The sequence below is a fragment of the Acyrthosiphon pisum genome, chromosome A1 (genome assembly GCF_005508785.2).
Source record: "Acyrthosiphon pisum isolate AL4f chromosome A1, pea_aphid_22Mar2018_4r6ur, whole genome shotgun sequence".
In the NCBI taxonomy this organism is placed as follows: domain Eukaryota; kingdom Metazoa; phylum Arthropoda; class Insecta; order Hemiptera; family Aphididae; genus Acyrthosiphon; species Acyrthosiphon pisum.
In genome coordinates, this window is record NC_042494.1 from 114,505,279 (window position 1) to 114,518,938 (window position 13,660).

At 27.7% G+C, this 13,660-nt stretch overlaps 2 protein-coding genes across 2 annotated transcripts in view; one reads left to right on the forward strand and one right to left on the reverse strand.

Moving 5' to 3' along the window:
• Positions 1-5,311, forward strand: part of LOC100164968 — a 54,378-nt gene extending 49,067 nt beyond the window's left edge. The window contains exons 10-11 of the mRNA XM_001950866.5: positions 100-167; positions 4,140-5,311. Coding sequence (XP_001950901.2) covers positions 100-167; positions 4,140-4,380 — 309 coding nt within the window. The 3' untranslated portion in view covers positions 4,381-5,311. The remainder of the gene's footprint in view (positions 1-99; positions 168-4,139) is intronic.
• Positions 5,312-5,619: 308 nt separating this feature from the next.
• Positions 5,620-13,393, reverse strand: LOC100162884 (atypical kinase COQ8B, mitochondrial). Its single transcript, XM_001951170.5, has 10 exons — positions 13,236-13,393; positions 12,921-13,124; positions 8,968-9,046; positions 8,591-8,910; positions 8,300-8,528; positions 8,102-8,226; positions 7,675-8,038; positions 7,130-7,332; positions 5,902-6,238; positions 5,620-5,833 (listed from the first exon to the last, which is right to left on the reverse strand). The coding sequence occupies exons 2-10, from the start codon at positions 13,101-13,103 to the stop codon at positions 5,742-5,744; spliced, it is 1,932 nt and encodes a 643-aa protein (XP_001951205.1). The 5' UTR covers positions 13,104-13,124; positions 13,236-13,393; the 3' UTR covers positions 5,620-5,741.
• Positions 13,394-13,660: the final 267 nt, after the last annotated feature.

Sequence of the window (13,660 nt, forward strand, 5' to 3'; positions counted from 1 at the left end):
ACAGTCTACAGATAATGCATATAATATTAGGCATACTTTTAGTATAATAATGTTATATTATATTGATGAATTAATAATAAACTCGTTGATGTTTTTCAGCTATATCCAATTGTTACAATATGCCCAAGCGAGGATCATACCTACGACAACTGCTTCAAAATGAACAGGTACTTCAAATGCTACTTAATTTTATTCAACTTGCTGATAGTATCTACATATTATTGTTTATTTAATATTTTTTACGTCGCGGTCGGTATGAAATTTGAAACCTATGCCGGTATACCGAAATATACGGATACCACACCGTCCTCCACACCCACATGTTAAGCGTTGTCTTCGTCTTGGGTACTTTTAGCGTACCTATGTACTTTTTATATCATGCGTTTAGCAAAACCAGTTTTGTGTTGTTTATACTGTTATAGCTTTAATATAACAGTGAATTGATCTGCAATACCAAACTCAAAAGTTGTCTGTGTTTGTTGGCTTTTACGATATTACCAATTTTGAGCGAATTATGAGTATAGGTACCGCCTATGTAAAATATTACAATTTAAAAATGATTATACTCACTTAAAATATCGTAAAAAATCCAACGTAATCTTACCTTAGAGTTCGATGATAAGTCAATCCACTTTGATACCTATTAAAAAGATAACAACACAGAATTGGTTTTGCTTAACCCTAATATTCCATGTTTTACACGTCATGTACGTTCATGATGACGTTGACAACATAATATTATGCGGGCGTGGCGGGCGATATTTCCGTAACTAATTTCTATAATTATTTGTTTTAGGTTTAATCAACATTTAAACATCTTTTTTTTTGTATTTACATTAACTAAAATTGTTATACACATAAAATATACCTACCGACGTATCATTATTATATCGTATTAGGTATCAATAACTTAATATCGCCATAATAATATATTATCTTCCATATTGTAGACAGTCTACACCACGAACTAAGATATACAGGACTGGAAACGAATATTGATACGAGTACACCTTAATATTATGATTGTGCGGGGGACGAGGGAATTTCGGTTCTAATCAACACTAGCACTCAACTCTTGTCTCTTGGCTGGCGGCCGCTATACGAGTTAATAGTTATTATTATTTATTTAATTATTTTGATTTTTAATATTTCTCAGTTATGCATTTAAACCAGAAAGTTTTGAAAAATAGATTCGTTAAGGTCAAACAATTATCATGGCAACTGGCAAGTAGCAACCCAAACATAATATAATAAAAAAATATATAATATATTAGGTGTAACGTGTAAAAAAATCATTAAATATTTGAGCAGTTCTTTTTTATATTTTTGATTTTTTGAATCTATTTGAATGATTTCAAAATATTATTATAGAATATAGATATTTACTATAATTTGTAATAATTTATTGTATAATATTTAGTTGGTAACATAATATCATGGCAATAAGACATAGGTACTGGTACATATTATATAGGTAGCATTTATGAAATAAAAAATAGGTAGAACCTATTACCTATAATTTATAAAGTACCTATTATAGTATTATGTAGTAATAAGTTTTGATAATTTTTTTTTTTTGTAACTTTTCTTTTTTAATTGTTTGTTTTGTGACAAAGTAAACTGTTTCATTCTCATAGTGATGTAGTATTGGAAAATATTAGTCATTATTTCAGTTTTATGATCACTACAAGGAAATGTCAGTAAATCACCATGTTCTTCAAGAACATGATCAATTGTTTTGTTAAAAACTAGTACTGCTCCAACACAATATGTTCCGAGATATACATAGGCGTAAATAGGGAGGATTAGGGGGTATTAGCACCCCCAATTTTAAAATTAGCACCCTCTAATAATTTATGTGTATATGTGTCAAAACTTCTCCTTACAACAACAAAAAAAACAGTTTATCATCAGACATGAGGGTATCAGAGTATAATGAATGAAACAATGAACTCGACAATTGTCATTTTTTCGAATTCAAATCTATTTAGAACATTTATCATTATTTTCCAATATCACTACTAAACCCGATCGTTGTGGTCGGTTATATAATAACATTATATTAAATATATTATATTATTATCAGTTGTCAAGTTCAGCAGCGACTGCTATGACAATAGTATCGCGAGTATCTACTAATATAAACATTCCCTTCGGACAAAAACCTAATTACGATATACGAATCATTTGTCAGTTGGTGTTCACTTATGAGTTCCAAGTTTTCGAAATTCTGTATAATTGTGTATGCGTATGGTATTATAATTATAGTATAATATCCTATACAGAGTGTAATAAATAGAACTAACTTTTGAAATAACTTTTGTTCTAATCAATATTTAAATTGTTTTTTTATATACAATTTATAGCCGCTTATTATAGTTTATAATAGTTTATTATAGTTTCAAATATATTATGCAAAAAATTATTTATATATTTTAATTAGGTACTTATTTTTTAACATTGAAAATAAAAAATTTTAAATTTGATTTCAATTTCAATTTTTAGATATATTCAAAATAGCCAATTTGTGAATCTGATTATAAAAACAATAATTTTGATACTAAAAACATTTATCTAAGTCAAGTAGTTTATTTTTGGAATTTTGGATATATTAATATTTTTTTTGGAAATTTGCTGACATGAGTATATTCTTAAATTATTTACTAATCATATAATTTTAACAATTTTTGTCATACGTTTAAGTAGCGTCATTTTTTTTTTCGTCAAGTCTTTCTGTTTTTCTGTTACACCTTGTATACTAATATAGTATACTTTATTTGTCATATTTTTTGAATAAAATATAAAAAAGTTGTTTTAAATTTTGTTAAATTAAATTGACTATTGTATTCATTTTTATAAAATTTACCTATGCACTATAAGTCTTCAATGTTAAATTGTCATAAAACATTTTTGCTCAAAAACGGTCTATAAATGCCTCATAGTTATAATTGAATTTAAATGCCAAGAAAATGCAGAGCTTAAGCACCCTCAGTTTTTTTTATTGAAATTGCGCCTATGGAGATATATCACATGGATTGAAATGTAACTCGCACACTCGTGATGTTGATAATATATCTTTACCATTAACTTCAGATAGAATGTTGATCCATTCTTTGCGAATATTTGGTTTTTTTGGTAAAGTAAATAATGAAATTTTTTTTATTTTTTTCATTATGTGAAACACAATTTATTACACAACACCTCACCATAATTGTGTGTATTTTAAGATAAACAAATTAAATTAAAATTATAAAACTATTCAGTATGAATCTTTTTTAAAAAAGTCAGGTCACCAAAGTCAAGATCAAACAGACACAATTATTATGAATTATAATTATAGTATGTTAGGTAGGTATAAATGTATAATAATATATTTTACGAATCATGAAAAAGGCGGGAAATTAAGCTCCTGTTAATGTTGATTAGCATACCGATTTATTAATTTCTCGTTTTGAATACCTAGATAGTGCAAGTGTTGACAAAAACTCGAAGCCCCCTGTACTCCGCTCATTGTATACATTAAGGAGGATTTACCTCTCACACCCTCCAACCGTATCGTTTCCAGTCCTGTATATCTTAGTTGGTGGTCTACACACTTAGACTATACACAATTTTATTCGACCCCACGGAGTGTTAAATATAAATAATATACATATACTTACAAATAAGTATCTACTATCTAATAACTAATAATTTGTCGTTTTCGATACAACTGTATAATATCTACATTCTATATTTCTACCGTCTTCATAGTTTTTAAGTTATAAGTGGTAGGTTCAGATTTAATTATTCTCTAAACGAAATAGGTATTCGGGTAACAGCCATATTATAACCAAAATAGTTTTCGAGTTGGGAAATTTTTTCCCAGTCATCAACGTACCTATAGCGTCTGCAGTGCGTCTATTGGCAGTTTATCCTATTTTAACTATTCAACTGTCAACGTATTTTTATAACTATTTTAGATTATAGTCGTTATATACTTACATAGCCATATAGGAATTCAAAATTTCGAGGCATGTTAAAAAAGTGTTTGTTTTTTTTCAAAATTTATTTACTTAATTGTTAAATACCCCCCTGCCTTTCAATCGGAATTCGACGGGTCAGATTTGTGTTCATAATCGTTTCATTTGCCGTTTCAGTCTGTGTAAAGAGGACGCGGAAGAACGTCGTAAAATAGTCGAGGGTGCGGACGCATTGTTGAACCTGGCCGGCATCACCACCCGCCGTCTGCGCAAACGTTCTTCGAGCGTCGAGTGCATCGACGCGAAACGAGAGTGCACAGACACCTTGCGACAGATGTACCTGAAGAAGCAGTCGACGGACAACAACAACGAGCCCGCGTCGGTCATCATCGAACATCACAAGGACAAATTCAGATAAAACGCACCGCGGCGTTTAATGAAATATAGCCTACTCCGTTTAGCATTTTGTTGACTAGTTTATACGTAACACAGATTAAAATAGTTTATTTACTTTATTTATACTTGCAGAAAAGAAAGAACTTCTCCCTCCCGCCAGAAAATTTACTATTAAAATAATGAGAACACATTATGTTAAATGATTTACATCATGCGGGATAGTTAAATATAAAAAAAAAATGTAAAAGGTATTTTTTGAAACGGTGATAGTTTTTTCTCTCGAGTAATATATTATGTATCGTTAATTGAACGTTTTTGTCTTCTTGCTCTTAGGAAGCACTGTGATAGTATTTTTTAAAAAATAAATAAATTTTTAATTGTTTTTTGGTACGACCAAACCATATTGATATTTTCGACAAAAAAATGCCAGGCTGTTCACTATACTTGTTAATATCTTTTTTTTTTGTTAAGTTTATTCTTATGATAAATATATAATTACATAATATATTATTTTTTTTTTTTTAGAACTTTATTACTCTTGATCATTAGTAACTTATATCAAAATTGTAAAAGAATCATCTTAACATGCTTCTATGAAGTATTAGTGTTCAGAGACAATCAACACAATCAATAAATTTAATTTATATTACCTAAAAGAACTTTAACATAAAAACAAATAACAATAGTACATGTTTATAGTAAAGCTAAATAAATCAAGTTCTGTTTTGAAGAAGTAATAGGCAAGAGACCTCCCTGCCTTCAGCAATACCACAATAAAAAAGAAAAATTCTAATACCTATATTAAAAATATTTTACAAGTATCCACAAGATAATAGTCTTATTTTGTATCTCCGCTCGTTATTCCAACAGATTTTTTTCTTTATATTTCGTAAAAAAAATGTGTTGTTTATTAAAAGACATTAATGTAAACGGAAGCAATACTTTTATCTTTATGAATATATAAAGTTCTATCGTTTTTTTTTATGTATTTATTATTGTTTTTTTTTTTAAATTATGTTTTTTTTAGTTTAACTTAAATCTATTTATTATTTAATAAATAAACTCTTCGAAAAAATTACACACCAAAATATTTTGTAGGTACTCAATTATTTAAAGCTACAAAAACAAATCCTTTATAAGGAAAACTGTTTTCTTACTATGTAGGCCATAGTATTTTTAGTAATTGTGTTGATTCAAGAATTTAGTCAATTGTAATTATAATAACATGCTACTTTTTAATAATAAAAAAAAACAATGATAATAAAGCAATAAAAACAATATATTATGTAGTAAATGTTGATCTGTTTTTCCTCAATTACACACTTTTTTTTTGTTAATGATTAACATTAATGTTATAAATATAAAGTACTACCATTGAAATAATTAATATTTATGTTTGAACTGTTCATAAGTATCGAAGAACAATTTTCTACACATAAACTTGGCTTTTAATTTGTAGCAAAGTAAAAATATACCTGTAAATAAAAAAAATAATCATACCACTATAATTGTTTTAAGTGTTATGAAATTCAGCTGATAATACCAGATAATTTCCTATGGATGCTATAGATTTCTTCAGGTGGTGGTGCTAGCCGTTGATGTAGAATTACTGGTAATAATGATTGGATACGTTTAGTAGAATTCTGAGACCCAAAATCATACTCCCCATCATACTGAAATACTTCTCCCATAATCATTACCATATCAACATGAGCATCTTCCATTGCTTTAGACTCGTATCCAGTTAAAAACCCCATTTCTTTGGAATAATTCAGGACTAGTTCACGATTGTTGTCTGCTGCTGCCTTAATAATTTTTAAATAATCACTTAAAAATTTTTGATCAAAAGAACGAGTAGCTCCAAAATCCAATAAAATTAACTGAAATTGAAAAAAAATATATAAAGCAATTTAGTTTTTTTAATTTATTATCATATTTGAGAAATGAACAGAATAATTATATTTTGATATCACCAGTAAAATATACGAGGTGTGACAGAAAAATAATGAGACTTTCTATATATAACATAGATTACAACACAGATAACAAGTTATCAGTAAAACAATTATTGAAATACGATATAGAAATACTTGTCTAAAAGTGCTGATGAAATTGGTTCATTTTTTTTATACATTATTAGCCTTGTTATTAGTGTTAGTTCGAGTATAATACTGCCAAAAAATGTTAGATTTAAAAATCAAACAATGTCCTAACAATGAATTTCTTGTTAAATTAAAAAACTGCCACGGAATCGTGTTTCGGATATTAAGTGAAGTTTATGGTGAGAAATGCCTATCCAGAGCTCGCGTTCTTCAAAACGTTTCCAACGCTTTCCAAAGCACGAATGAGCAAGTCGAAATTCAAAGCAATGCTCATTGTTTTCTTTGACACTAAGGGAATAATTTTTGTTGAGTGGGTTCCTAGTGGACAGACAATCAACCAATATTATTATAAAGAGGTATTAATTAAATTGAGAGAACGTGTTAATAATAAACGACCAAATCTATGAAAGAATGGCTGGGTTCTTCACCAAGACAATGCTCCAGCTCACAGTGCATTTTCAATTTCAGGGGTTGACTGAAAATGATTGGTAACACTGTTTTCAAGAATGGCAGCGACGCATGCAACAGTATGTAGTTGCTGAGGGAAGGTACTTTGAAAGTGATAATCATTAAATTATGAAATTTTAAAAATAAATTACTTCATTAGAAAAATCTCATTATTTTCTTGTCACACCTCGTAAAATGAATAATATTGTGATACTATTTTACCTGTTTAGTTCTTTCATTATAGAAAAAATTGGCCCAATTCGGATCAGTTTGCATGTATGCAAATTCAAAAAGCTCCATAAGACACAATTGTAACACTAAGAAACACAAATTGTTACGAGTGTCCTGATCCATGTAATCACATTTGTCCAATGGTATCCCCTCAATTAATTCGGATGTAAATATCCGTTTGGTGCTAAATTCATCTACAACAAAAATCTATTTATAGTGATAAATATATGTATACAGCAAATCTTCACTAAGACAGAATTGCTTGGGCCCGTCCAATTTTTCCATCTTAACGGAGTTCTCGAACTTGCCGGGATTCACATTCATTATGTACATTTGAATCGGGATTAAATAAATTATTTGTGGTACCAGGGTTTCCGTCTTACTGAAGTTTTACTGTATATAAACTTAATAAACATAAATATTACATAGACAAGTAAAATATTCATGCTCTTGAAATTTATATACATTTTTAATTTATAAAATATTTGAAACAGGTAAATGGTAATTTACAAAAAATATTATGTTATAAGACTAACCGATAACTTTTGGTACGTAATAGTCATTATAAGGTTCTAATAACTGTCTGAATTTCCTTGTACATTCTGCCTCTCGAATATAATCTACTTCATTGGACAGTTCTTTGTTTGCTACTTTAACAATGTTATCAATAAACATGCCTTGTGGAAACATATTCCATACTTTCATAACTCCAACCAAATTATCAATATCACTCTTTATGCTATCAGCAACACCAGGATATTGAACTTTGACTGCGACTTTTGTTCCATCTTTAATTGTAGCTTCATGTACTTGACCTATAGATGCGGCCGCAAAAGGCTTCAAGTTGAAAGTTTCGAAACTGTCTTTCCAATTAGTACCCAGTTCTTTAGCCAATACTTTCTAAGTTAAAATAATAAATAAACATAAAATATATAAAGTAATATCAAACAAACAATGAATTACTTCTAATTGCCAAGTTGGCATGAAATCTGCCGATTGGCGAACTCTTTCAAATGCTTTCTGCAGCTGTGGACTTAATAAATTGTTGTCTTGAATGCTAAGAATTTGGCCAATTTTTAAAGCAGCACCTAAACATTTACAAAAATCAAGCATTAATTGCAATCCATAATAATAATAACAATAATAAATTGTACAGCAAACCTCGAACTTCACATAATGTATTAGCAATACGTTCAGCATTATCTGGAGATATAAATGCACTTTCCATGTAACCACCTTCATCTTTTTTGGTGGAATTGCTCACTCCCAGAGTACGTTTTGTCATTTCTGTAACAGCTCCAATACCTAATCCAGCTGCAAGTCCACCAAATGACATCATTCGACCAATGTGTGAAGTTGGTACAGTTTTCTGTTTTGCAGATCCACTTAACTAAAAATTGTTTTCAGAGTTTAATTTTGTACTTTTATACAATGCCAAAAATGTTTAATAACCTCTTGTTTGGGTTTTGTGTTTTTACTAACAGTTGGTTTACGTTTTTCTTTAATTTCATTTTTACTTTTATCGGCTACACTTTGTTTTGAGTTTTCTTCATTATTACTATAATATAATTTTTGTCCAATATTATTAGGTTTAAGAGGAACAATAACCAAGTCTCTAGTGCAATTTCCATAGAAACAATGTTTTTTCAATACATCACTAGGAACCTTAAATGGTCCGCTTAATGATTGACCTTCATTAGGAAATTGATCAAAATGTCCAATATCTATTGGATTAGTTGGTATAGTTTCTACAGACTGATTATTTTGCTGGACTATAAACAAATATAGGATTAGAAATGTTTATTAGAACTCTGGTATTAATAACTTACGTGTCATTATGATAACATTTCGTAGACCTTCAAATACCATAGCCGATCTCTCAGAGACTTCTTTTGTTATGTTTTCTGGCTATAGGAGAAAAATAATTATGAATATAAATAAAAATCTTTTGTTTTAAGCCATAGTAATGATCAAAAATAATATTTGTTAGTTACTCATAATTACTCAACATAAATTTAGCATATTAAAAAACTTCAACTAGAGGAGTCTAGAGCCAATAATTTGAAAGTTAACAATAGACAAAAATGTTAACTCTGTAAAAAAAAAACATTATGGAATATACAAAGCATTAATCAACTTGGATAGAAACAGTAAATAGTATTTTTATCAAAACATTCAATAATCTATAGTCAATACACACAAACATAATTATTCAAAAACAAAATTTATGTAGTATAATGACAGACATATTATTTATCTTGTTATTTATTTAATAAACTAAATATTATGTTATGCACACACATTTTTCTCCAATTATTCCTATTAACTTTCTTTTAACTCATTTCATTAAAGTATTCTTTAATTTCTATCAAGATCATGTCACTTGTTATATGTAAGTATGTAACCATAATGTAATTTACTAAGAACGTTTGCATGGTGTAGTTCAAGTGGGGGAGTTGCGTACCCCCAGACTTTTTCCAATACAGTTAAGTGTTTCTGGATAGGAACATGGATAATTTGTATGTTACACCTTGGTCAAAAAGTGTTCCTAATATGGCTTCTACTATAGTTATTTTATTTTACTTTATCAATATGAATAATGGATATACATTTATTTGAACAAATTATAATATTAAAAAGTATAAATGTATATTGGGAAATCATTTCCCTTCAAAAAACTGCCTTGCTCTTTTCAATTATCCTTAGCTCTACCATAGAAGAAATAAATTACTGTCTTGTTTATCTTCCCTAGGATATTTTAGATTCTGAGTGAAACGATGAGTGTATTGATTTTACAATGATGTGTATGTGTTTTTTTTTTTGTGTCTATCATCACTTTTTAGGACAGAAAAAAATTCTTAGATTTTCTTAAACAGTATCTTTACTGACAGGAAAGTAAATCTAGTTGGTGGGTCAAAAGTAAAAATTTCCCAGTAGTTTTCAAAAGCGCCGTGAAAAACAATAGAAAAATTAAGGAAAAACTGGAATTTTTACGCAAAATCTGTTTTTGAGAAAATTGATTTTGGTTTTTGGTGCAACTCTTAAACAAATGACCGTAGGTACATTAAATTTGACTCAATGTTTATATTAGCATTTTCTATACACCATAACATTTTCTAAATATTTTGACTTATTTTAAACTCTTTATGGACATTTTCAGTTTCCATTTTTTTTAGTTTTTTTTTCTATAAATATCAATAAAATGTTATTTATTAGTTAAAAAAGCTTGAAAATTTAATAGAAAGTTCCTAGTATATTGTTTCAAAGGCAGATGAAAAAAATTAAAAATCCATAATCACAATTTTTTTTATAAGCATCTAAAGTTCAAATATTGACAAAATACGTAAAAATGATGAAAATTTGGAAATTATTTTGAGTTAGAAATTCATGAAAAATTTTCTTTTTAAATCTAAGATTTGAAAATGTAATACAAGATTCCTCATAAGTTTGTCTACCTTTTTCAAAAAAAAAATGTCTACAAGCAAGTCAAATTAAATTTTTATGAGCGTTTGAAATTCATATTTTTACAACATTTGATATTCACTCGATTTCTCATGTAACGATTTTCTTATTTTGTTGTAATTAAAAAACAAATGGCTATAGATACTTGAAAATTTCACTCAATGTTTATATTAGCATTTTCTAAACACGATAAAATTTTGAAAATAATTTGACTCTTTTTGAGCTGTTTACGGACATTGTCAGTTTTAAATTTTTTTAGTTTTTTTTTCTATAAATATGAATAAAGTTTTATCTGTTGGGCTTAAAAATTTAATACAAGGCTCATGATATATTATTACAATAGCAGTTGAAAAATATTAAATATACATAGGCACAATTTTTTTTTATAAGCATTTAAAGATTGAATTTTGACAAAAATTATCAATTTTAAAATTGAATAATTATTTTGTAGTTCACAAAATTCATAAAATGTTCAACTTTTATATCTAAGGATTGAAAATTTAAAACAAGATTCCACGTAATTGTGTTACCAAAAATCTAAAAAATACGTATGCACAGTTTATTTTTATTATCATTTTAAGTTAAAATTTGGACGAAATATTAAAAAACCTAAAATAACTATTTTAGTTATTTTGTTGTGATTGTATAATATTATTCGTGGGTACTTGAAACTTCTAAAGTATACTATTATATATCTATGATAGTATCACGGTTTGTTGTTGATGTATAACGCGTTATAAGTACCTACCTAATGGATATTGTGATGTTCCTGTGTATATTATAGTGGATATTATAGGTCAATTTTTTTTAATACTATAGATATAAGTATATAATATGTCTTATACCTAGACTGACACACCGTCTCCGCTCAGAATCGTTTTCCTTATACAATGATATTATATCATTGAATTAAAATTTAATACAATCCATTATACAGTGACCCACTTGTAACCTACTGTACAGCATAGCGACATCCACTTGCCCACCTTTTTCTCTTGAAATCCAACCTTTTTATTTCAGTAACTGTACAATATTATGTTTATTATGAAATAAAGCACAGTCCCCAATTTAAAAATACTTTTCTTTTTATCAAACCTGATTCTTGTTTTCTAATAAATCAATGGCAATCTATGCTATTTTGAAAAATTATAACATAATATTAATATTTTCTCAGGAATATACTGCTTAATATGCTTTACTTGAATTTCTTTTTAAATCGCTATCCCTTAACTTAAATGAAATTGTAATCCTATGATTTTTAACTTAACTATTTTGTTTTCCTGACTACTTTTTATGGAATTACAAAAACATCTCATAACAATGTTGGTATGGTATACATTAATTACATTAGACTCTACTTATATTTAAACTTATATTATTACTCTAAATACCAAATAACATGCATTTGATATTCAAATATTTAAAAAAAAAATTGTCATTAACTTCTTATAAAAATGAAATTATTACTTTCATTAAATTATGTTATAAACAAAAATTCCATAAAAAACTATCTTTAACCAAGTAGTTATAAGCTCAATACCTATATAACTAATGCCTAAATTATTATGAATTTATAAATAAACATTTGTTTTAATTTTTAAGTAAACAGTTATTATTTCAATAATGATCATAAAAAGGTTAATTTTTACCTAGAATATGAAACAGATAAAATTATTATTAGTACTACTTATAGTGCTTAAAGTGGGAAAAAATTCCAGGGGTTTCTATATAGTTTTAAGCGTTTCATATATTATCGAATGTGTAATGTCAAATGTATATGTAATGTATAAACTATGGTAGTGTAAGTATACTCGCGATCATTCCATTTTTAACTTTGAAGAATTTTAATCCTAATTTATTAAAGTGGACGCTTTTTAACTGCCGTCAGATGTAGAGGGACAGAGTTCCCCTCACTTTAACCCCTAACTACTTAAGTGTTAAATTATCTATATAATAATGCATTAATTGTTCTATCTCAAAAGTATTTAGATAAGTAGTTCTTAGAGAAAAGCAGAATCAATATTCTGTGTGATCGACAAAATGAGAATATTTATCATATATGATTTGTTGTAATTGGTCCACATTATAATATATATCACAATATATTTATATGACCTAGGTGTAACATATTAAACTAAACTATACCTAGGTATTTAATATTTTAGTATAACATTTATATTTTTGACCAATTTAATCTATACCATAGGCACAATCAATGAAGTTTGGGTTTAGATTATAAAATACAATATGCATAAAATATTATCTGATATAAATTTGTTAAAATATTCAATAGGCACTTGCTACTATTGCATTGCATTACTTTTAATTTAGCCGCTCCAATCCTGTCAGCAAATTGAATTGTCGCATCTTTAAATGCAGCTGTAATGCTACAGTTTTTCATGTTCCTCTTGCAATTGTGTTCGTTGGCCTTAACTATTTCTTCCAACACCATTTGTACACCTCTCAGCACCCTTGTTGCATCTGTACCTCTTGAAGCCGACATTGTTAAAAGATTTGTGACTACCTATTGTGCAATAGTGTTTAGTTTCTTCAACCATATATATATTATGATTATATAAATAATATCAAATGTTGACTCATCAGTATTTTAATTAGTAGATTTGACATTACTTACGTTTATGTATCGTTAAATGATCATCTCTAACACAATTTACACAGAAAGAAATTTAATTGCCGAGGTAAAAGTTGAATGATATTAACTTTAAAGGCACGCTATAATTAATATTACCTAAAAATATATGTAGACAACCTATATAGGTAGATACTGTTTATCTACCAACTATAATCACTTTCTCAGATATCAAAACAGCTGGCTGTAGTTTCATTTTGATAAATCTTATCAATGTGTTACTTATTTTTCAATAATTAATTTGGTAAAAAAAGTATTACCACTTACCACAGATTTATTATTTAAATGAAACTAGGAAAATAAAATCCCAGAAGAGAAATGAATAATTTATTTATAGTAGTTCATATTTATCTATTCAATTGTAATAATAATAATAGTAAACATAATAAAAAAAATAAAGTTAATCTATA

Bases quoted from the DNA above. Each gene is read 5' to 3' on its own strand.
- LOC100162884 (XM_001951170.5), bottom strand. From the start codon at position 13,103: ATGTCGGCTTCAAGAGGTACAGATGCAACAAGGGTGCTGAGAGGTGTA. The intron at 8,227-8,299 runs GTTTGCTGTACA...GTAAATGTTTAG, and splicing joins TACATTATGTGAAGTTCGAG to GTGCTGCTTTAAAAATTGGC. The intron at 5,834-5,901 runs GTATTATCAGCT...TTTTATTTACAG, and splicing joins CATCCATAGGAAATTATCTG to GTATATTTTTACTTTGCTAC.